Source organism: Pygoscelis adeliae, unplaced genomic scaffold (genome assembly GCF_000699105.1).
Source record: "Pygoscelis adeliae isolate BGI_AS28 unplaced genomic scaffold, ASM69910v1 Scaffold19, whole genome shotgun sequence".
Classification (NCBI taxonomy): domain Eukaryota; kingdom Metazoa; phylum Chordata; class Aves; order Sphenisciformes; family Spheniscidae; genus Pygoscelis; species Pygoscelis adeliae.
This window is the reverse complement of record NW_008825533.1, coordinates 268484-294325: the sequence shown is the minus strand read 5'-3', so window position 1 is coordinate 294325 and position 25842 is coordinate 268484. Positions and strand designations below refer to the sequence as shown.

At 37.1% G+C, this 25842-nt stretch overlaps 1 protein-coding gene across 1 annotated transcript in view; it reads right to left on the bottom strand.

The window, feature by feature from the left end:
- Positions 1–203: 203 nt before the first annotated feature.
- The window catches only part of MSH3 (mutS homolog 3), a 123298-nt gene continuing 97659 nt past the window's right edge, over positions 204–25842 (bottom strand). The window contains exons 21-24 of the mRNA XM_009331783.1: positions 7076–7262; positions 6734–6863; positions 3795–3969; positions 204–650 (exon numbers count right to left, since the gene is read on the bottom strand). Of these exons, the coding sequence (XP_009330058.1) occupies positions 542–650; positions 3795–3969; positions 6734–6863; positions 7076–7262 (601 nt within the window). The 3' untranslated portion in view covers positions 204–541. The remainder of the gene's footprint in view (positions 651–3794; positions 3970–6733; positions 6864–7075; positions 7263–25842) is intronic.

Below are 25842 nucleotides of genomic sequence, written 5' to 3'. Positions count from 1 at the left end.
CTTAAATTCATTATGCACATAAATTTTAGGGGGTGCTCTACAAAACCGGTGAATTTTCAATGCATTAATTGTAGAACCAAAAAAAAGTCTCTTTAAGGTATTCATTCTTACAATTACAAAGCAGTATAGCATAGTCCGGACTCAGCTACATTTTCCCAACGCAGAGGAGTATTTCTTTAGAAATTGAAGTACGATAAAGTTAAAAGACATTATTTTATTTATAAAAGATTTACCTAATAATTTACCAACATAATTTTTCATGTTTTCTAAACATATTAGAAACTAAATCCAATGCCCGTAGACATTTTGCAATTAAGGAAAAGGATGGAAACCACTTCAGGGAAGGAATGTGGAGTGAGAAAATGACATACAATCAGGAAGTAGATACGGGGCATCATATCACAATGCAGCATCTCTTATTTCTCAAAAGGCAGAAACGTCAACTTAATGCAGCTAGAACTACACCCTGATAGAATCTATTAGTCTCCAGACCTATATTTTGCATCTCCAATATCTTCCATCTTTAAGCATGATTTGAGGATTAAAAACTGTCTTTTCTTTCATCTTCAGGTTCACACATACTTTTCCATTTCTGTAGTTCCTGAGAATCATCTATCTTCCATACTTCAGCAAAGGACTTTAGCTTTTTTCTGGGCATTGGGGAGGGGGGAAAAAAAAAAAAATCAATCAAAATATGGACACATTTTTAAATTAAGCACATCAAACCTTTTAAACACAGTCAAAAATAGCAGTTTGCATAGCTCAAAACATTATGCGATCTTTAAACAATCAGTTAACATTTTCCAATGTATGTATTTCAGCTCTAGGACAGTCAACAATTTAATTTTATAACTAACTTATAGTACCAGAAGCATTGACAAGATGAAATAAAACACTGAGCAAGAGTAAACCATTAAAGGAAATAAATAGTATTGTAGTTTGCACAGTTTAATTTTCAGTATTCAGCTCCTACAATTTTGCACTGGTAGAGTCATAAAGAGATAATGCATTTTCAAAATAAATGAGTACACACATCCTTCCTAGTTCCTTTTTAGTATTTTTTGATTTAAGAAGGACTCATAAGAGCTGTGACAAATAACAACAAGACATTTAAAACAGGTTAACACACATTCCTGACGACAAAGATGTCAAGACTGGATGGAATTACCCAGTGGATTTTCTTAAAATAATATGAAGGTGATTTAAAAAAATAAGACAAGGCAGCTGGCCTGTGGGTATTGTCACAGCACAAGTATACTGCTATGAACAGGTCTGAGTTTGATTCCGAAGATGATGAAAACTTTTATTTTCTACCACAGATAAACCATACCCATTTTTAAATTCGTCAATGTCTCTTTTGGGGAGAAGGTATAGAAGAATACTTTGACATTTAGATCACATCATGGCAATAAGTGAAAATAAACAGGTATATACAAAAGAAAATATTTCTATAATGGCCTACATAGGAGAACTGGAAAAATTAAGAATTACATAATACAATAATTTATGCACTGTGAAATCATCAGACACATTTGATTTTTTTTTTTATTTTTCACTGACTTGAGCTCCAGGTTTATATCAATGCATGAAGTTCCCTCCAAAGTGCATGGAAGAGGTCTACAATGAAGGAATAACCTGGTACAGGTCAAACCCGATGAATTAGCATCCGCTGTGTGGTGGATGTCCCTTGTCCCTGACCGCCTGCACAGCACCGTCTCTCATTAATGGGGGAGGCAAAAGTGTCAAACTTCAGACGCAGTAGGCTGGTCTGGCAGGCAGGGCTGAAGCCTCAAGGTTACCTTTACCCTACCAACTGCTGCCAGAATCAAGGGCCTCCTCCTCTTCTCACTCCCACCCTTTCCTTGTTCAGGTAGTAATGCCTGTTCACATGTAACATCAGGAAGTTGAACTTGCATGGTATCAACTGGAGAAAGAATGACTTTTCAGATGGATCAGATCCCTGACCTGGCCTGTTTTGTGGTCATGCAAAAAACAGCCCTGGCACCACGGAGAAAAGGTCAGGGAGCACCCCCTCCAGCAGCAACCTGCAGGAGATGGGCTTGGGGGAGCCTGCTTCAGCTGGTCCCTCACAGGTACGTGTAGCTCAGGTGGCAGCAGTCTGCAGTGAAGTGTGCCATTCTGGGGCTTCCAGCCTTAGTTCTAAGTCAGGATAAAGGACTCATCACAGCTTTAGATTAAGAATTTATTCTTTCTCACTTTAAGAATACAAGTAAATTACATACTGAAAGCTAAAATACAGATGGTAGCTTACATATTCAAAAGCTGATAAATGGGACACAATTAAGTCCCATAATTAAGACTGTCCAGTCAGTCCTCACTCTACCCCTCTGTGGGCACTGTAAATCAGTCTTCTAATGACATCATCACATACTATTTTTACTGCTCATAGGTTTCGTATGCAATTAACTCTCTTTTTAGCAGTGGAGACATGCTAGAACTCTATTTGTGCCCTGTCCAAGCAATATGCTAGCATGATTTTCATAGAACAAAGGAAGATAAACCAAAGGGACATATATTGTTTCGCATCTTAATTTTATTACACAGTAACTCTGGCCTTCCAGCTCATACTCTCACCTTTCTGAACAACAATTTTTTCTTGATTTTAGAACCCTACGTATCCTATAACAACAGAGCTAAGACATTGCTAGTAATTTGTTGTTTTACTTTTGTCAGTTACGGACTATTGTTTCCAATTAACATAAGCTACCACATTATTTTTCCCATAAACTGTTATGTATCTTCAATAGAATGTTTTTATTTTGCTTGCTTAAAAGGGGATAAAAACTGGTTTTAAGCACTAAGCACTGTTAAGTTTCAAAAGAACTTGCTTGCTTGCACGTACAAATAATTAGTACTTAAAATTTTCTCATGTGAAATTATTCTGTCAGGATTAGTTACAGCCATCAGGCAAAAAAGATCTTCATTTATTATATTCCTAAAGGGCTGTTTGAATTTCGCTGATAGGACTGCCACTGAAAATAATAACAAAAAATTCAGTGGAAATGAATATGAATACTAGCACATATTTATATCTAAACTATGTACATAATGTTACAGGTTTTATAAAGGTGATGCTATTTGATACACATAGGAATTTTCATAACTAGTCTAACATATAAGGTACATATGCCCCTAAATGAAAATTCGTTATCAGAAAAATATTAAAAAAACAGACTTTCAGTAATATTTTGTGTGTTTGGGGGGGCAATCAAAATACATTATAAATATTTATTTTTAAGTTAAACCAGACGAATATCTGCGTTTCCTCCTACACTATAGTATGCAAATACAATTTCAAGTTCCAAAGTGAATAATATGTTTTCTAAATTAAATCTATCAATATTTTAACTATCACTGGTGAGAACAGCAGTAGGTATTAGAAGATAGTTATATTTTAAGTTCGTCTTCCTGAAAACAGCAAAAATACATACCTGAAAGAGTAAGTTTGCTGGTATTTGTCATAAGAAAATAAAAAATAGCTTATTCCTAATGTTAGCTCAATGTGGGTTTAGTTTTTTCCAATCCCATTTCAGAGGGCAGCAATTAACCTCTGATATAATAGCTAACTATAAAATCTAAAGCTTTGATTGAAATGGATAGCACAATTTCCTAAATGTTTTTTTCAAAGTTTTGTTTCAGTGTCTCCCCTGAAGGGTAAAAGGATATCTGAAGTAGCTCTTACTGTTCTTTTTAATGCACATTGTGTGAAATGCTCTTCAATTCATAGCTGAAGTTTCATTAGGGGGAAAAAAATAAATCACAATTGTTCTGACCTTTTCATATTCACTATTGTCTCCAACTCCTTTGATTTGTGAGCTGCCTTCTTCAAGATTTCTTCAGGAATATCTGCCAGTTTGGCAACATTTAGCCCATAACTCCTTGCAGAGACTCCTTTAGTTATTTGATAAAGAAAAGTGATAAATTCAGGATTCTCTTCACCTTCTGATCCTAAAAAAATAAAACCAAAATCACAACCTCCTCTATTATGTTAATAAAATGTAGTAGACCAAAGACTGAAATGGCAAACACTGTGGTCTCATTATCATTCATGCTTCCTGTATGATTTATTCCATTGAAGAAATATGAAAGAAAAATGTTTCCTTGAGACCACACATTTTACCTACCCATTGTGAGACTGAAAGAAACTCTTTAATATACTTTTACCTGATGTCTTACTAAGCAGACTTTTCTGTGTGTGTAAAACTTAGAATCTTTGTATGTCAAATTGGTTAGTTATGCTGTAACTGGGATATTCTACCTCATGTCTGCTAAGCAATGACAGAATAACGGAAGTGTCAGTAATCCTGCAGTCAAGAAGTCCATAACTACAGCACAACAAAAAGTTTGCTGCCTATCAGGAGGCTAGGAGACATAGAAAATGCTTAGGAAAAACCAAAGGTTAGGATGGTGGATCTTCCACTAGGGATTCTTTCTATTCCATGACAGTAAGATGGAAACACAAGAGCCATCATTATAAATGTGATGACTCCTTCCTCTTTAGACATCCTTGTTGCATCTCTGCACAATCCAGGCCTTGTGTAAAGAGCAGAAAAACTACGGCGTCATTCACTGCCATTCATTCTTCTGTCTTAAAAATGCAGGTTTTTGGAAACAATGGAGATTTCCATAAATGCTGATGACTCAAGCTGATTTGATCTGAGTGATCCAAGCCAAAGATTGGAAAAAAACCTGCCATAAAACTCACCTTAAGTAAAACAGAATGTTAAGACAACACGAGCTAAAGATAGAGGCAGAGTAAGAAACGTGGATGTGTTGTTGCTCACAGGCTGTGGTACTACACCTACTGTGCTTTCTGTAGCAAAACAGTGAAGACTACATATGGCCTGAAGGTTCAGGTCAACTAACATTGAAAGTAGAAATACTGAAGCAGCACAGTGAAACATAAAGTATAGGGTTTCATGGATAAAACAGTTAAGGAATAGTAAGTATTGAATGTTGATAACATCTCAATTGTCTGAGAGTATCAGAGATCAACAGTTCAATTAATGAACTCTGTGAGAAAAGGACATGTTGATGCTCAGGGGAGTGATGCTCTTAACTGGGAACATCAGCGTGGCTAAGTAGTGCTCACCTAAACACAACATTACTTTGAACTACTTGTGCTCAAAGTTAACACATATTTCAGGGATCCCTGCTTCTAATATTAAACAGATTACAAAAGCCAAAGTCTCCCTCCAGCCAAACCCTAAATTTTTAAACTAACTCTCTGAAACTCATTTTAAAAGTGATAGATTATATATTTAAACACACTGTTTAGTGGCAAATACTAAAGCGTCCTGTCCCGATTAGTCTACAATGTAAGCAGATAATACAACATTAAGAATGAATTAGGGGGAAGGTTAACGGCAAATACCGTGTCAATTCTTAAAAAAATTCTAGGAATAATTCAGGAAACAGGCCAGTACTAGGCAAACTAGGAAAACCAGAATAAGAGCAGAATTGTCAAGCACCTGATTAAACCTGATACATCAAGAAAAAAAAAATCAAAGCAGTCTGTATGGAGGGAAATACTACATCACAAACGTGTTGAAGTTTGGAAGCCATGTGAGTAAGAGAGATCCAGTGGATAAACCCTATGTGGATTTTCAAAAGGCTTTTGAGAAGAGTCTTGCATCAAATGTTCTTCTGAAAACTAAGCAGCCATAATCTAAAAGGAAGGCCTTTGCATTTGTACATCATTGGTTAAAAGATAGGAAACAGACAGTAACAGCCAGTTCTCACCACGAAGGGTGATCATCACTGCAGTTAGACAGAGCTGCTCAACATACTCATTATCAAACAAGAAAAAGAGCTAAGCAGTAAGCCGACAAACTTTACTAAAAATACTAACTAATTCGGAGCAACAATGACAAGAAGAAAAGCTGTAACTGTTCTGCCTGGTAAGAACAGAACTGAATGGGATTATGATAAGCAATCTATAAAATTAGGTATGGCATAGAGAGGATGAACAGAGATTATTCCTCTGCCTCTTCTAATTCAAGAACTGGGACCATCAAGTGAAGCTACATGTTGTTTCAAAAGAGTTTCAAAACAAACAAGAGGAGGTGGTTCTTCACACAATGCAGTGTTAAATTTTGGAGCTCCTTGACACAGTAGGATGAAGATGCTAAAAGTACACCAGGGTACTCAGGATACATAGATAAGCTTGTTGAAATGAAATCCACTGAGAATACTAAAAAACAGAAAACACATCTACCTCTTGAAGCTCCCTAAATAGCAAATGATTCCAGACAGTGAGATCTTTTAGAGAAAGAGTTGCCATATGTTTGATCACTAATCCCTCCTCCCTAATCCTTTGTATTTGGCTACTGTGAGAAGCTGGATACTGGGCTGGGTGAATCTTTTATCTGACCTAGCTCAGTCATTCCTATATTAAATGTGAAAGAGAAATGGTTGTTCAGTTTTCAAGCCCCCCAACTGTGTGTATAGGCTGATACTCCAATGAGTTTGTATGTATCACTTTCATGTTGAGGTTTAAATTCTGACCTAGCTCAGTCATTCCTATATTAAATGTGAAAGAGAAATGGTTGTTCAGTTTTCAAGCCGCCCAACTGTGTGTATAGACTATGTATATACAAACTCTAGTGAGTTTGTATGTATCACTTTCATGTTGACGTTTAAATTACCATAACAATTTTACAATTTCTGCCTATACCTATAGTGCCAAATCTCAGATGGATTTATACTGTACCTTTTTGTTCAGCACTTTCCTCCTCATTCACCAAGAAAGCCATGTGGTAATTACCAACTTTTTCTGGATACACCTTCTCTAGCTCACAAACTGAGGGATAGTGAGTGACAAACAGTGTCAGCGACTCCACCTACAAGAAGGAATTAGACACATAAGAAGGTTTGGCTTTAATTTTTTTTTTTAAACACAGCAGCATAGCACTGGTATTCTTTATCCATACCCCTTTGCTCTGAGTTTAGACATCCCACATTTCCACAAGGAAATGCACACCATGTCAAAGTCAGCCTACCATACTACAGACTGAAAAAGCATTCACAAGCATGCCTCAGACTGAACACTTACGTCTCTTATAAAATGTTCAAGTGTAGCATAAGCAATAGCGATTCCATCGTGTGTGCTAGTTCCTCTTCCCAATTCATCCAAAATTACTAGTGATTTTGGAGTTGCTTTTCTTATTATCTCAGCAGTATCTGTCAGTTCTTCCATAAAGGTACTTTGGCCTTTGTAAATGTTGTCTGCTGCACCCATTCTGCATTGAGATACAAAACAGATCCATTTATTAAGTTCAAACAAATGTCAGATAATGCTGAAAAAAAGTGATGATAATGAAACCATTTTGTTATAAACCTCTTGTTGCTGCTCCAAGCAGAGCAGAAAAGCCCAGGCAGAACATTCACCTTCCAGAACAAGCTACTGCTTAGCAGAAAAAGCAACAACACTACATGGTGCAGATGTGAGGGTACTCTAAAAGACTGAAAAGTCCAGAGGGAGCACACCATGTACCATTAAATACGAGCTTGCACACATTCCCCAAGAGAACAGGTTATACAGACCCTATGGGCATCTGGGGGACGCTAAGACTGTAGGGACAGCAGAGAGTTTTTCTGGACCATCAGTAATCTAGTCCCAAGGTAAATCCATAGACAGAAATCTTAGCATCCCACACCAACTACAGGAATCGGGGAGGGGGGAAGGGGAAGAAGAAGTAGACAAGGGGATCTTTCTTAGCATGCAATTCTTCCATCTTGACAAACTGTAAAAGGCGGCCTGCTCTTCCCTTAAAAAAGACCCTGGGAATTCAAATGAGTCAGCTCACCAAAAGGATTCCAGCAAAGGTAGCTGTGAAAATGAATTCTACATTTTTGTTTTAGTTCAAACTTTTAATTTGTATGTTTCTTAAATGCTAACACCACCTGAAAATATCAGATATTATAATTTCCATGTAGAGATAGAATAGACACTCATGTGACCAGTTATTTGTGCTTCCAGATACAGCAGTTAGTTCCTTCAGGCAGTAACAAAATAACAATTTTTCCCCCTAATTACACTGGTACACAATCTTACTAGCATGCTTAAACATGATTTTAAGAGAAAGATTTCTCTCCTCATCCTTTTACACAACTGTCCTTGAACTCACCAGTCTCCATGCACGTTTCTCCTCTGCTCCACACACATACACGCACATACACACATGCACAAAAACTCCTTCATGTTTCATACAAGTCCTTTAGCAGTGTTTCAGATTCATGCAACCTTCAATCCCCAAATTCTGCCTCGAATTGTGAAATTGCACTTTTCATCTCAGAAACCTGTTGGTAATTCACCCTGTTTTTCTCTTCTTCTGCAGCTTTCCTTACCTATTCAGTTAATACGTTTTCTACCTGGAAGAAAGAACATCTCCGTTTTCCATATATGCTTTTTAATTACATGAATCACATTACAATATCACTTCTGAGATAGGTTATCACTTAGCAAGCCACTGAGTAGGGCTGTAAAAATGGATTTGTTCACTCTCATAATATAGTTACATACTAGCCACACTGATTTAAGGAAAACTGACTCATGGGCTTAGCATATTACATTTTCAAATACAACAGCTGGCCACAACAGTACTTAAAGCCAATCAAAACCTTTAAAGAGAATCCCAATATAGCTTTTTTTCTCTCAGTCTTTTGCTGCATCTCTCTCTAATATAAGTGCTTCTGTTGCCTACAGAAGCACTAGCAAGATACTCATAATTTTATGAAGATCTTATGATTGTCAAGAGTAATTGACTACCAATATAAAAAACTAGCAGGTTGGACCCAGTATAACTATGATTTCTATATATTCTCTGGTTCCTGCCCTGGAAATCTGGTATGGTGGCATGCATAAGTTCACAATACACAAATCTTGAATTATAAATGAACTAATTTTGGTTGGAGATGATACAATGAGCAAACTGAGTGTTTTTATTTCATTGAGCATGTGCTTACATACACACACAGTAGGTATACTCCCACATACTCCAGAAGAAAGGTGATTTTGCACGTAAGCTAATTAAACTTTACATTAATTTCACTTAATTAAATATATAATTCAGGATATTGAGGCATTGTGAAACTAACATTTTATTAAGCCACTTACTACTGTAATCCTTTTAAATACTGGGTTAAGAACTATGAACATATTACTCAATTTCTCACAGTGTCCCCCGACACCCCCCAGCCCTTTTCCTAGTTTGGTTCAGCCATCATGTACTACTGCAAAATCAAACAATCCCCCTTTATTGCAATACTGCACAGATCTACAGAGAACAAGATAAATTAGATCTGTTTTTAACACTACTAACTATAACACATAAAAATACTTTTTATGTCCAAAAAATCTCTGGCTCTATAATGGGCAACTTTAACCTTAGTTTCTGACCTTAGGATGATTGGTATTATTATTTTATCACTTTTATTTGGCTTTTCATTACAGAGACAGCATCTAACAGGCTATCTGTTCTGCCCCTATGATGATTACACTGAGAGTTCTCAGTTCTGTTTTTCTCTTGGATTGCATAATTTCCATAGAGCCCTCAAAATCATTTAGTCATTTTGTATCTAATTTGCATTCACGAAAATAATTTCAGAACTTCCTCACTAAATGCTCAAGATACAAACAGAAATGAGTATTATCTTTCTATTGTTGTTAACAACTGCAAAAGAAGCCTTTCTTTTCAGCATCTTAAGACATTCAAATCCGACTCAGGCTTACCTACAGATTAAAAAAAACAACATGTACTTTTAAATGACATAAAACCTCTTAAATGTCATCCTTTGAAAATGGGTAAAATTGTTCTTTCTGCCTCTGTCCTTGACACTAGGAGAATCATACTTGTTTTTTAAAGTTACGTGATAAGCAATATTATACCAGAAACAAGTAAGAATAACTATTTTAATGTGGATAATACCTGGGATTAGGTAATAGCTGGGATGCTATCCCTATGAATTGTTAGGGTAAAAGTGCTGAAAGAAATGTTACAGATACTCATCTTAGCCTTAATGCTGCCAGCACTTAAACCATGGGTTTTTTGTTTGCTCTTTTTTTGTTTTTTTACACACGGTCCTAATAAAGTCTCCAAGACTCACTTTCTCTGGAGAGCTGTGTACAATGGGATCAGATATTTTTCTAACTTTTATATGTACACAAAAAAACCTATTTGATTACATTTTAATGCTGCATTCATCACTATGGTAGATGACAATATAGTGAAATATGTGAAGAGGTATGAATCGTCCCTGAGTGACGCAGACATGTTATGAACTACCCAAATCTTCTTTTTTTCCCTCTCTTAATTTAGGAAAAAAAAAAAAAGTGCCCAGGAAAAAAGTTACAACAGAATAAGACAGTCACAAAAGCAAACCATTAGAGCAAGAACAATGCCACCCAACTTCACCAGCTCTATTCCTCTATTTATTAAAACACCAGATGCTGGAAGTAGTGACACAGTTAATACAAAAATTTCCATTTCTGCTATGAAATTTCTAATGTCTACATTCAGAAAGATTACTGCATTCTGCCCACAAGGAGTGTGCAGACATCCAATGTGAAGAGTGCCTCTTTAGTGCTGGCAAGAGATCCATCACTCCTCAGCAAATGCAATTTGGCTGGAAACCACTTGTTATAATGTCTCTTTGACAGCCAACCAAATTTCATAAAATTAAAAGCTCTTCATCTTATGATGTTCAACATATTTATTACGTAAAGAAAAAAAAAAAGAAGAGGCATTATCTCCTTTCAATGCTAGGTTTCCAGTGGTAAAGACTCCTGTCTATAACCTCAGAAAAAACAACAGGGAAGCAATGTTTTCATAAATTAATTTTTGGAGGATGAGTTGGAAGATATGCAGCAGTAGCTAGCTTTATGTAAACCAGCCAGCACTACATGCTTAACCTGTTTGTGACCCCTTGGAGAAAAAGATACAGATTTGCTTATTCTGCAGTAGCAGCATTCAAATGGCTGGTTTTTTAACCTGCTCTCCTGAGTCAATACATGCACACAGTACTGACCTTTTTCAATGCAAGTGGTCATCATCCTGAGAAGTTATCCTATGATATTTTATCCTATGAGGCTCTATAAATGTTGGGAAATTTTTTAACGATACAAGCTGTGATACCGCTCAGAAACCACTAGAATTAAATAGCATACTTTTTTCCTTGCATCTCAAGAATTTTTATGTAGTCAGTATCCATTTAAACTTGCTCTCAACAGGCACGAATTAATTTTGCTAAACTGTGTGGCCCTGAAAATCACCTTGAAGTCTGGTGCTTTCAAGCTTTTGATCAGCTAGACTGGTCTGAGGGCTTTGACAGACATCCATGAAAAATTTGTATGAAAGAAGGAAATTTAAATTGAGGCCACTGAGGTCTTCTTGGAGCTCCTTCTCTTAGCATTCTGTTATTACTGCTCTCAAAAAAACAAAGTGTCCTGGAGAAGGGGACAGCCTTGCAGACTTGGTGACTAACAGTGGCATAAAACAATAGAATAACCCAAGACATTGTTTTGGAGCAGAGCAGAGAGGCCCCCAGAGAACTGCAGCTGCCCTATGCTAGCAGTCCAGGGGTGAAAGTGACAACATGTAGGTTAAAACAGAAATTGCCCTAGTATAACAGAAGGCAGTGAAAAAAATTAATTTCCCAAGCAGAAAAATAATCTGAAATCCGGAAGCCTCTAGTTAAGGCTTTTTCCACGCTATCTTTCAAAATAAGTTATCCAACATGCTGTTAGTTGGTTTGGTTACAAAATTAAGAGCACTGTCTGTACCTCAGGTATTTTATTATTCTTTTATGTTAGTGTGAATCCCTCACACTGCTTGTGAAAATGACCAAGCAGCCCAAAAGCTCCCAGTGGTAACAAAAAGCAACTACATAGCACTGAATGAACCCTAGAAAACAAGACTGCAAAACCATTCCCTAAAGCCTTATTTTCATACAGTTGTCAACATCCCAATGCTATTTATTAATTCCTAGTTTATAAAATACTAATGATGAAAAAAACTTAAATTAAATTTAAGATTTTTCACCTTGATTTTAGAAACATGCACTTGACTTTAAAAGTTCATTTAAAATACTTACTGGAGAAATGAAACTAGTGCCTGTTACAGAAGAATAAACCTAATTAGTATACAGTCTCTACACACTGCCTTTGTGGTTTTCAAAAGAAGGCATTCAGGTTTCAGCTATGGTTTGTCTTCCCAGGGATCAGAATTGAAGCCAGACTTGATCTCAGAAAGTACTGATAGCCAAATTATTTATTCATCAAGAGCAATTAACATTAAAAGAAAATTACTCTTTTCTCTGAGAATATCTTAAATCTAAGGTCTAGAATACCGCTCTCTCAACACCACCACCAAAGACATTCCTTCTGTGATTGGAAAAGAACACTCAGAAAAACACAAAATAAATTAATAATGTGACTTTACAATTCCACTTGCTCCCTCTCACACAAAACACTTCAAAATGTCATTTCAAAGATCACTGTATTTGAACAGGAGTTATTTAAATTAAAATAACTAGTTTACAGAAAGAAAGGATTAGATGGGGTCTTGCCTTACAGTTTATCCCTTTTCTTGCATGGGACCGTTCTCTACAACATGTTTTTGATCAACACTGTATAGTTTATTTTTTTTTAAAGATCTCATAACAACTGTTTTGTATCCTTTTATTTTTTGCAGAAAACACTCTTCCCAGCTGATGTTTCATGTGGTCTCTGCAGAAAACAAATAGTCACCATGTGAGCATTAACTGAAGATAATGTTTATGAGAACAGAAAAACTTGATATTGCTCCTTATATGAATGGAAGAACACAAGCGCAATTTCATTTCAGCACCTAGGTGAATCTTCTCCCATTGAACTGGGTTATTGACTTTCTGTTAGGCACCTAGCAAACAACACTTACTGAGACTTCACAGGTTAAAAAATAAAGGTAGTTTGCAAATTGGTCTGCCACAAAAATGAAAACAGGCATCCTAAACAGAGGATTGGCAGGCTGACTACTGCATGTCCTCTCCTACTGTGGTCCCAAGAATCCCAACACCTTTAACCAGAACAATCATTCAGTTTTGCCTGCAAAAGCGATTTAAACCCTGCATATTTTAGAAACACTCCAACTGCTAATGAGAATTTCACAGTGGTTAGCATAAAAGTAGCCCAGCTTGGATATTGTAACTTCTGGCTACTTTCCACAAACAATGAAAATTTATCAAGTAATTCTTTAGAAGACAGCATCTGCAAATTTATAACAGTTCACTGGCAAGAAACTAATTTTTCACACTCCCCCACAGAGTACTGCTAAATCATTTACTTCATTTCCATCAAGCTCTTACTGATTCAAACCAAAAACTGACAATAAGAAAAATAATTTACAGAAACTGCAATTACAGAATTTAAAAAAATAACTCTTATCCTAAATAAAAAACAGAAAGCATTGTTATCAGGATAGTTATTATTTTTGCATTATTCATGGGCAACTTCTAAGAAGTAAATGTGTGCAAAGTTACATGGACAACAAAGTCAGAAGATGCTCATGATACTAGCCTATTTACAGTCAACATGCACACACGTGCTCAACCATTTCTACAGCTGCTTATCTGAAAATTTTAAATTAAGAAATACCGATGGTATGTTACCCAATTTAGAAGAACAGTTGCTGAAAAGCCTGACAAAACGCATTACACATTTAATGTAAAATATATTTTTATTTTATAAATTATTGTAGACATATGATATTCTCAGTCACTGAGAAATTAATGAAACTAGTAAAATGTAAGACCACTAGGGATACATAGTTTGCATTATCCTGGAAAGAGAAGCAAGTCCAAAGTGATTTTAATACTGTTTCATAGCATTTTTTACCTCTTTTTTTTTTTTCCTTTTCCCTATCACTAGGTAATTGAAATAGCCAGAACAAGTAATCACTTAAATCCTCATTACCTTATAGACCTGGCAAACAGAGGCATGCTGCACACAGGAGCATTCCAGTATATTAAAAGAAACACATCTAACAGGATTAGCTTTCAAGATGTGAATTGCATTGATTTTTTTGCTGAAAGCCAGAGGTAAGAAAAACATCCGCGGATTGCAGTGAACATTCAATATTTTAAAAGCTTTACCTCAACTGACAGAACAGGTAGGACTGAGTTCAGAAGATGAAATACCAGTCTAGTCAATACAGTCACTAAGTGACTAGAAGTTATCAATATCTCTCATTCCTAATGCTTTATAAGGCAACAGAAATTCAGTTGTTCTTCCAAAAGCTTATGTTACAGTATCTAGTGGAGAACACCCGAGAAAGTCCTTTTCTGAAATTCAGCAATGATACTCTCAATAATATGAGAAATCCTTAAAAATACTTGTCACCTAGGGCAAATACATCATTCATTGTTAAAATAATCCAGAAGATTTCTGGTTAATTCTAAAATTTTCCACTGTATTTTAAAACTGGACTTGCTTGAGTCTAAGTTCCGCTTTCTCCATCCCATGTTACTCACAACCCTACAGCAGCTGGCTGTCAGGGTGCAAGGGCCAAGCCCTCAGAGGAGTGGGGTGTCCAGTAGCAAAATAAGGACACAACAGCAATAGCTTAAATTCCGTGTTCAAACATGCAAAGGATTTTATGCCTAATGTATCAATGGATTGCTTTCCACAGGTCCATCAGCTTTTACATTTACTCAAACACAGAACTAAGCATTTCTTTTTCTTGCCCTCAGTGAAAAAGCTACGATTCGTTCCTGTACAGAGGTACCAAACTGAGGTTTCTATTGCAGGTTCTTCTGACCAAGAGATCTGCCAGCGCAGATAGTGCATACCAGAAGGCCAGTACTAGATGGAGAAGTTTATGAAGGCTCCATTAAGCAACTGAAGCTCCAAACACATGCTTTTACGGTGATTTCTCTGCAGGAAACCATTAACACTGTGTAAATGTTATTGATGGTCAAGAGAAAGAACAGATTAAGAGCACAATAATTTTGCTGAAGGGTAAGTTATAAGCGTATATATTCAAATCAGGGTGTTTATTTGTGAGCCATCAATATTAGCCTGAAGAAGCTGAAAAAATTAAGACAAAGAAAAACCCAACCCTAAAATATGCACAGGTTTACACTTACTACTCTCAGTTTCCAGTGAGGGAATTCAAGGTAATTAAGTTAATGTGCATATGTAGCTGAAGGATTGAGGCCAAGGGGGGATTAAAAAGCAGAAACTATAGCAACAGACTAGGGGCAATAGCTGAAGCATTCAGCATGTGAACTTTTCCCCTTTAAACCTGTGGATGCTACAGAAAATCCAATTCAAATTGTGACTAGGTTAAATCATATCATGGAAGAGTTTTAGAAAGGCAAATACCACCATTCAATGTAAGAGTTTCAACTTTACTGTAAAAGAGCTGGTCAGCTTCACAGGCAAATGTTCTTTCTCCCTCCTGCCACCATATACCATTATATATATATATGTAATATATATACACCTTTCAGGAATACTGCAATATGCAGCCAAAATTGTTTTATAAATCTCATTGTATATATAAATAACTGTCTTTTATTGACTTAAATGAATTTTCAAGCCCGATTTAAACCCCTGCAAACAAAACAATTGTTTTTATTTACAGATTTTATCAAATGCCATGTATGTAAACCAAAGACTGTTTTGTTAAATACAGTTGTTGTAAATTATTACATGTATATGATATAAACCTAACACCGCAGATGCATGTTACTATGAAATGGACAGACATGAAGCTAAATTAGCTACAAATATACACACAGCACAGCTTAATTTATTTCTACAGAGTTACAGAACACTGTCAGAAATAGTTACAGTTCAAATGTACTGTGATATGTCCAAGACACAACTTTTCTAGAAAAACAGAACAAAATAATTTTCAATTTAATAACACTAACTACAACTTTTACTTTCCTCTTCTTTTTCAAAACTAACATCTCCATGTGATAGAAAATAGGTGCCATAAATTTAATACACCACTCTTTTTTTCCCCTGAAAGCTGGGAATAATTTACCCCAGAGGTGTAATTATATGACTGTAAGCATAAATGAAAGTCTTAAGTAATTTTTGTTATTCTGGCAATAAACACAAATACAATTAAGCAAGAACAAAATGAAATAAATTACTCTGCCATAAAGAGGTAATATTTCTGAAAATTACTTTTGGGTTCTTGACAACTAACAAGTTCTGTTTGTCTGACTGTCATTGTTGCTTTCCAGAGCAATACAAACAATACTTGTTTAGCATATCAGTATATAAAATTAGCGTGTGGACTTGCCAGTCATTTGGGATTGCTTTGTACAAACGGTTCCCTACTTTCTGCACAATACATAAATTAATGTGTATGGCAAACCCAGTAAGCATTACTACATATGCATAGATTAAACAAAGAGGTGAAAAAGTACCTTTGCTTTTAAATTTTCTGACCTTTACCTTTCAGAGTCTAACTGCACAGGCAAATTGAGAGAATCTAGTTTTTATTCAAAGGAAAATCTGAATTACTTAAATTTAAATATTTTCAGGTGTAAAAAACTAAAAAAAATCCAAACCTAAAAAAAAAAACCCTAAAAACCACCCCCAAACCCTAAAAAAGCCAAATCCAACAAGGCATCAACCAAAGTTTTGGCCAAGAACAGGTAACATACAGACAAGTTGTTCTGCTCAGATAAACTCCTCCACAGTTTCTATTCAGCACTCAATCTCCTGGTGATTTCTGTATTACACAGGATGCCTGCAGACCGCCCTGCCAAACACTGCTGTCACCTCAAGACTAGAATTTCGTACCCTAGATTTTTATGATAAAGGTATGAAGAAGCTGACTAACTGAATCTTCATGCCAGGTTTTGTGATTTAACTGATATTTCTAGGACAGACAGGAAGACTAATCTTCATAAGCCTACCCTATAAGCCTCAAAGAAATCAGTAAAGCTTAATAAAGCAGTAAGTGGAAGCAAGGCATTTTTTAGTTTGGTAACTGGTCTTTTGAGTTAAGAACAACAAAGTTCGCATGTGATATAAAAATGTGAGGCTATATGCTATTCTGGCAAAATACTGAAGAGTTTGCCATACAGGACAACAACTTATTATTGCTAGGTATGTGAATGCACAAAACCTATGCCAGTCCAGCTCAATGATCTAACTAATTTTGGAGGTTGTGGCCAGAACAAGAATTCCGAAAAAGACATGGAAACCCTGAAATGGTAATTATGCAGTAACTTCAGGGAAAGATTTTTTCAGTAGATTTAAAAAAAAAGTCCTAAAAAGTCATGATTATGTCATCTCTCATGTATAATTCCAAGTATAGTATATTTTGTTTAAGATTTATTACAAAACAAAATCAAGGGCTGAAAAGCAATGCCATCGTACTCCACTCATAGAATAAAGGAGTAACAATAAGATGTGACAGGCACATTTAAGACATAAAAGCTCCCCAAGTCTCTCCTGCACGCTAGTAACCATTTTAAAATGTCATCAGCACGCTGCCCCCTCAGCAATCAAGGTTAAGTACACAGATCAGCTCTGGATGGAGGATGTCCATTTCTTCATCATGTTTAGTGAAATTACTGTGTAGGAAGAGACTTCCAATGAAGAACACTTCTAAACCATTTTCAAGCAAGTGAGTTCCTGGGCAGTCTCTTCGCAAATACATCTCATCCGTGAACCAAGCAATGAATAAGTAGCAAAGAATATAACAAGCTGCTTTCTGGCCACAAACTGCTCTCTTTCAACCTTAGTTTCCCTATTGCTGTGCAAATAGCACCATTTCTGCACTGAAGCTCTGAAATAATGGAGCTTGTTACTTATTTATTATTTTAAATACAAAAATTCCCCCCTCTGTCTTGCTCCTGTGCAGCTCCCTTCTACTAATCAACTGGTAAAACTGGAATGAAATTAAGTGCAACATTATTTGCCTAGTTACAAAAAGCTGGGAAGTTTTTTGCCACCAGCAGTTAGATCAATGGAACATTCATTTCCATTAATATTTATGAGCACTATTTTGTTTTTCTTCTTAAGTGATTTACCTCAGATCTCAATTTATTGTGAAAAGCACCTGGAAAACATCTTCCACTCAATTTCCATTCCAAAAGAAACATTCCATTTTTCCTGTTTCACATACCACTCCATCCTGTGCTTTCTGATTTTCTCAAGATTTCTTATAAAATGTAGTCTTAACAAGCCTTGGAACATTTTAATCTGTTAAAGTAAATCATGCAATTTTAAATATCTTTCAAATTTTTATAATGGTGACATTCCAACAAAGCAAAGAAAAAATAAATACAGACATCCAAAACTGATTGCCCAAATGTTTGCAGGTGTGAACACAGTATTTGCTTTCCATCAACATTTTTAATTGTACTAAAATTTGTAATGATACCATAAATATGTACATTTTATCCAGTTTAAAAAAAAATGTTTGTCTAGAGAGAAAATAGTGAGGTTTGTCTACTAATTTCTTTCAGCTCCACACACTCTTGACAAAACAGTAATACGAATTTGTCAAGTTGTCAGAATTAAATAGCTGTTAAAGTATTTAGGGAGGTAACATCCAAAATATATCTGCTATAAGATCCGACTTTTTTGAAAGTCAGCTCCACCATTCAGAGGTCAGACAAACAGACATTTTGAACAAAACATACAGAAGAAAGCATTATGGCACCTTTGACGCACAGCCTTTAAAAGAAACGTGGATTAGTAAGGGATGAGTTTTCTTGGGTTTTTTAGTCTACTTTGAAGAAATCCTTCATCCCTAAACCGTCCTCTAAGCTTTAACAGCATTTCTTTCCAGATTATCATCTCTTATCTTCTAGACCATGTCAAAACAAGGTAAGCATTAGGGACCTTAAAGCAACTTCAGTTGTTCCTAAAGGTCCCTGGTATCAAATGTAAGAATTTGCTACACCTAGTCAGAGTTCTGCCTTTGTAAAATACACCTGTAGGTAGAATAAACTTGTACTTCTCCTACATGGGAGAGCAACGTGCCCGTCAGAAGCTGACCCCAGTTTGTTTTTTCACCTTGGCAGAGGAATAGCCACACTCTGCTGTGCACAGTAAGAGGACCTGACAGAAAGAACATACTATCTACACTCTCCCGACTCCTCTGCACCTCATGTTTGTGCTCTTCAGCTGATGACCATGCCACTGACAATACATGAGATCTTTTTGGCACAAGGAAAACAAAAAAACATAAAAAAAAGTAGTGTACACCAATGGGAAAAGACCTCTCGCACACACCTTGCAGAAGCAGAGATACTTGCAGTCCTTGCAGGGGTTACATGAACAAGCCAAGAACTCCGTGCATGAGCCTACAGAGGTGCAGCCACAAACTTTCCCTTATTTTCTGGCCAGTAAATTCTCTTTTAGGTGCCAACTACCAAGGCTGAGAAATAATATGGCTGAAAGGATCCATGATGGCTGTAGTACCTCATACAAGAAATGTCACTTTGGGATACGTAAATGCCCTTTCCTCTTCCATCTTTGTGGATCCAATTGCACGTGACTGACACAGGTCTTTCTACTCACAGGATGATGGAAATGAAGAATGCCAGTCACGTCAGTCAAGCAGGCATTCAAATACTGCTTTTTTAGATCTAACATCAAGCTCTCGCCCATGCGAATGTGCAATGCTCACAAATTTAAGTGGAATGGCCCACATCTCAGCTTTGCAGATTTCAGGATTGGTTGAAGATACTACCTGAGCAGTAGCAGAGCAAGTGTTGACAGGCAGCAAGGGAAGTACAGCCACCAGCTGGCAGAACAGCATGACACATTGTGTTACCTACTTAAGAGGGACTCTGTGATGAAATGTCTTGGCCATTAAAGTAGCTTTCTACTGACAAAAAGAGACTTAATCTCATCACTGTCACCATGTTAAGCCAGGCATACGTATAAATAATGCCATTTCTTCTTTAAACTGGAATGCATAATATAAGTTGACTGGCTGACTGGTGCAAAAGGGTTGAAAACATATGTGGTTGCTTTGTCCATAGAACTGAGAAGATAGAAGGAGTTTGCTTTCCTTGCACCTATTCTGCTTCTTAGAAGAGAAAGAAGGATTATTTGGTAGGCACTACTAGGGTGCCTCTAAGACAGAGTGTCACTCTGTCACAAGAAAGCAGGCTCAACTGGGCTAAAAAAGCCAGGCTGGAGTGACGTGCTGGTCCGGGACTGATTGGCGGTATCTTGTTCACTGTCACTCCTATGGCAAACTGAGTAATGCATACATGTGGGATATCTTTTCAAGGGTAGATACAGCCTGTTCAGAGAAGTTTTGCTAGACTCTAAAAAGATCAAACAGGTGACGGCATGAGTATAGTCCCCTGAACTGTGTCACCACATGCAACAACTGTGAGGACATAGCTGATGCTCACATGGGTAGGTTCTGAAATGCAATTTTCAATAGCAGGAGATGATCTTCAGTTGGCAAGTCTCTCAGTAGCACTGTTGTCCCTTGTAGCAATCAAAATTCCTTCCCTTTACTCAACCCATTGATCAACTCAGAATCGCCACTCCTTGGCAAGGTACATGGCTGGAACTGGATCCTGCTAGACTTGAAATAAAATGACCCAACTAAGTCCAGTGGCAAGGGGGATTAAACGCCCTCATTATTTCAGTGTTAGATGAGGCTGGCAGTTCTTGACCAATGTAGAAAACATCCTTTCCTTTCCTCTGCCCCCTCCCTCTCCTTATAGACCCAAAGATCACAAAAGCTGATAGCAGTTTCCTGTGTATGAAGGACAATGAGGTAGGTCTCTGCACTGGGGTCTGAAGACTGCCTTCAAAGACACCTTCAAGAAGCACAGCCTGAACCTCATGCTCTCTCTTGGTTTCCACATCTGCGAACGCAAGTAGACCACATGCAAGCCAGGGACACATGCAAATACCTCAGCAGGACACAGCTTCTGCTGAATTAATCAGAAGCATCAGGTCACTGTACGATGGCAACAGCCTAAAGTCAGAGGGCCTAATTGATATGGCTCTGCAACTTTGTCATGCCAAACAGACACATAAGGATCAGCTGCCTGAAGATTTCTGCACTCTAGTCTTACTTGAATGAGCAACTATTGCACATGTTCAAAACCATTAGACAAGGAAGACAGACAAGAAAATACCAAAATAGCTATGTAACTTAAACCCTGGAACAGAGAGATTCCGGATTCCACTTCTGGCCATGTCTATCTGAAAGACCCTGTATATAGACATGTAATACAAGCTAGAAGAACAAAACCATCCCTCCCTAGCCGAGGTGAGCAACCACCACCTGTTTTCACAACATTTTCAGATACACAGTGGAATTTGAACTGAGTATCTCTTAACTATAGACTTAGCAATGAGGAGTGCCCTCCATGTTAAAAATACATTTAAATCTTCTTTTACAAGGATAAAATGTAGGACAAAGTTCTGTACACCTAAATACAGATCATGTGATGTGCAGAGCCTGTACCAAGACAATTACCTTGAAGTGCAGACAACTGCACGTCTTACATAAAGCTAAAGAATTAAACTGCTGCTTACCTAGGCAACATACCACTACCACCTGTTAACTTGTATTGCCAACCTCCTCCACCTCTCTGTTTTCTTAATATACCTTCTTGGACAATTCATACTCTATTTCTTTGCCATCATGAGGATTAAAGACATGCTGAGGATCAGTAAACAGCAAGATAACTCTTTTGAGAGAGATGAAGCGCATGAGAGGATAATCTACGTGCATCTTACTGGTGCGTCTATTTATTCCTTTAACCTTTAAGGATGCAGCACATAACCTGCAAGAGGCAGTTTTCAAATGCAATTGAAGCACAGTGCAATGTATTAGTTCAGACAACTGAAGCTGCACCTTTAATAGTATGCTCAATTTGGCTGATGGTATAAAACTTCACTGGAAGATGTATGTCACCATAGTGTGACTGTGCATACTTATGTCTGATCACTGAAATAAGTGAAATAGCTTTTATTTCAACAAAAGAAGAGAAAGCCAGGCAGATGAGTGCTCTAGGAAGGAAATTCTTCTTTGTCCCCTTACCATCACCTAGAGTTGGTAAGAGTTGGTCTCCTTTACAATATTCTTTCTAATGGTAGCTTGTGATTTCAATAAATTGATTCTTAAAATCTTGAATACAAGGCATTTGGTAATTTGAACTATTACTTAGCTTGTTTATTTGAACATATTTTACCTTCAAATTGTTATAACATTCTCTCTCTCTCAATTTTGAAAATTGACCCTCATGAAAAGCTACTGGTGACCTACAGGAAGTAGGCTTAAGTTTTCTAGCTGTAAGAAATTATATCAATAATTGATTGTAAGTGGGACCTCTTTAAAGGTCAGCTTTCTTCAGCAGCTAAACATCATCCCTTCTGAATGCACGATTAGGTCAACAGAATTTCTTTCATTATTTCCTCCATATGTGCATGTCCACACTTGCTTTGTCTTTCTACACAAACACCCAGAGAAACATATACTACAAGAATAACTTATAGTTATTCAATGTCTGAATAACTGTATTAGAAGAACAAACACAAATTAAAGGTTAATTTAAAGCAAAAAACGAACCCATTTACTGCAAGGAGAAACTTCGATGGGAATTTTCAAACATCAGACAATTAAATACTCAAATCCCATTGAAAGTCAATATAGATTGGGCGCTGATGTTTCCAAAACTCTTCTAAAATTCTTAACTGTAATGGCACTGATTAAATTAAATTCTTTAAGCAAAGGTTGCATGAAAGCATTATCCCTTATTGGAGAAGGAAAAGAAAAAAAAGAAGAAAACAGCAACTAGCAAAACATCCTCAAAATATTGTGTACTCCCTCCATATTACATACCTAGCCTTTAAAATAATGGGCATAGCATCCGGTCTGAAAAGTAGTAACTTTTTTGTACAAAAATGGTTTACACATACATTGACTCATGAAAACAATAATGGAAGTATGGAATTTCAAGTGAGAAATTTATACAAACACTTTAATAATACAATATAGAAATCTAGTCTAAAACCAGCTTTAAATAAAAATACAGAAATATGGAGAATGATTTAGTGTCTTTTTAGTCTGATGTTATGAAGCTGGAGCCACCTAACAATAAAGCTTTTTACTTTTTTTTTTTTGGTACTTTTTACTTATTTCAGAACCCCCAGCACCCCCTTCCCAGGATTAGGAACAAAGCATAGCAATGGAAATAGCAAGGTTGTTTTTACACATAAGAAATGGTGAGATTTGGGAGAGTCCATAGGAGCACTCAGAGACTTCCTTAAGAAGTGAACAACACAAGCAGGGTACTGTAGGAAATGACTCTTCCCCCCCTCCAAGTTTTCAATTTATAGACTTGTAACAGCTTATCATCTGGGCTCAGGGGCATTATGCAGTGGAAGATTCTCTCCCTTTCCCCCTCTTCAGGATGAAATTATCAACACTACTCTGAATCGTCTGGACTAGCCTTAGCACTGTATTGTGTATACACACCCAGTAATGAAGATGAATCATTCCTATTTTCACTGTACCTGTAAGCAAGATGATTCCTTTTGCATCTTTAAAAATGTTTAATATAATGCAGCATTTAGAGAATGTCCATTTAGAGAAGCTGTAACACATAAATACTAAATATATCCAAAGGAATAACCATAGTAGCAACCTTTCAATTTCCATGGAAACCCTACTTAGAACACAAGATACAAATCCTAGATGAATGTTAAACTCTTAAACCTATATAAATTCACACTTTGAAGGTGCAGTCTACAAATAAAAAAGATTGCAGTATAAAACACCAATATTCCAAAAAATTTAGCAAGGAGCAGAACTGTTGGTGCTCCTGATGCACAGAACTCCTCATAGAGTCAGCCTGTAAAGCATCCCTCACAACAGGGGTGCTATGCTAATAGCAGCATCTAGAAAACAACACACCATGGCAGTGATGAAAATAACTTGGAAACTGACATCTTCCTATGCAATGTTTTTAAAAGATTAAAAATATACCAAAGTTATCAACGAAAAAATCCCATTTTCCAGCAAGACACTTGTGGCCTGGGGTGGCAGTGCAGAAAGGAAGTCTACATAGCTGTATTCTATTAAAAAAAAACCCACGAACAAAAACAACCATCAAAATAAAAACATAGAAGAAGAAAACAAAAAAGCAAAATTGGGGGCAAGATAAGAGAAAATCTCTGATCTCTTCAAGCTCATTCCCTACCAGAGGAGAGTTCCTGGCAAAAGCTGACGCTTTAGAAATTTATGTTCAGCCAGACAGAGCATTAAAGAAACAATGTAGGACATACCATGTGGCAGCTGAATTTGTTGTTTCTCTCCGCCAACCAGGCATTAAAAACTATTACAAGGATAACTTCCTAGGGCTAAGAAATACCTGGAATATAACACTGCATTAACCTGGCCTGACAGACTTACATATTTTAAGACCTTTCCCAGAACCCCTGGGGGGGAGAAATAAAAACAACCCCAAAAAACCAAACGAACCAAAATAGAGGTGCCTACTTCCTGGACAGTCTCTGTACACCTTGAGCCTCTGAGTTGCAGAATCTGGTAAGTTACTCCTTTTCTCATTGCAGAGGGTGAAGTTCACGATTTGGAGAAGGTGAAAATGAAGCAGGAGTTAGGCAAAGACCAGACTGGGCACTAAAGACCACTTTGTGGCTACTGACAATCAAATACAGCGGGACAGATGTCCTGGTTTCATCAGGGATAGAGTTAATTTCCTTCCTAGTAGCTGGTACAGTGCTGTGGTTTGGATTTAGGGTGAGAACAAAGTTGATAACGCACCAATGTTTTAGTTGTTGCTGAGCAGTGCCTACACTAGTCAAGGACCTTTCAGCTTCCCATGCTCTACCAACTGAGAAGGCTGGAGGTGCACAAGAAGCCGGGAGGGGGCACAGCCAGGACAGCTGACCCCAACTGGCCAAAGGGATATTCCATACCATGTGATGTCATGCTCAGTACATAAAGCTGGGGGAAGAAGAAGGAAGGGGGGGACGTTCGGAGTGGTGGCGTTTGTCTTCCCAAGTCACTGTTACACGTGATGGAGCCCTGCTTTCCTGGAGATGGCTGAACACCTGCCTGCCCATGGGAAGTAGTGAACGAATGCCTTGTTTTGCTTTGCTTGCGGGCACGGCTTTTGCTTTACCTATTAAACTGTTTTTATCTCAACCCACGAGTTTTCTCACTGTTACCCTTCTGATTCTCTCCCCCATCCCACTGGGGGGAGTGAGTGAGCAGCTGGGTGGTGCTTAGTTGCCGGCTGAGGTTAAACCACAACAACAGAAAAAAGCACTGACAACTCACCTACTTGGGGAGCACGGATGTCAGTACTTGGCTATGTAGAGCAAGCAAGGAAAGCCCCCATTACTCCACAGGACTGAAGCAAAATCATGATGCAAGTATTCTCCTAAACATTTGTACTGGAAGGAAAGCTACAACTGGGTCAAGATCTAATATCCTGTAGGTACATCGCAAATGGCTAATGCCTGTCCCAACAGTACAATCGATTCCCTCAAATTACACTATACAGAAGTTTAAACAGATGCACATACAAGCAGTTCCACTGATAATCTTTTACAAATTGAAGTGACCATCCTGAATTTCTGAAGTAATGCAATACATAACTCAGCTTTGTTGCTTCCTGTTAACCTTTTAACTAATGCATGACTATTTCTATCTCAATAATATATTTTCAATTTCTTCTTGATTAATATTAGGCCAATTAGTTCACTCTTAATTACCAGTGCAATGACAAGAATTTAAGTAATTCTGTAGTATATTCATCTGGTATTTGACACATTTCACATTAAATGAAGAATGGCAT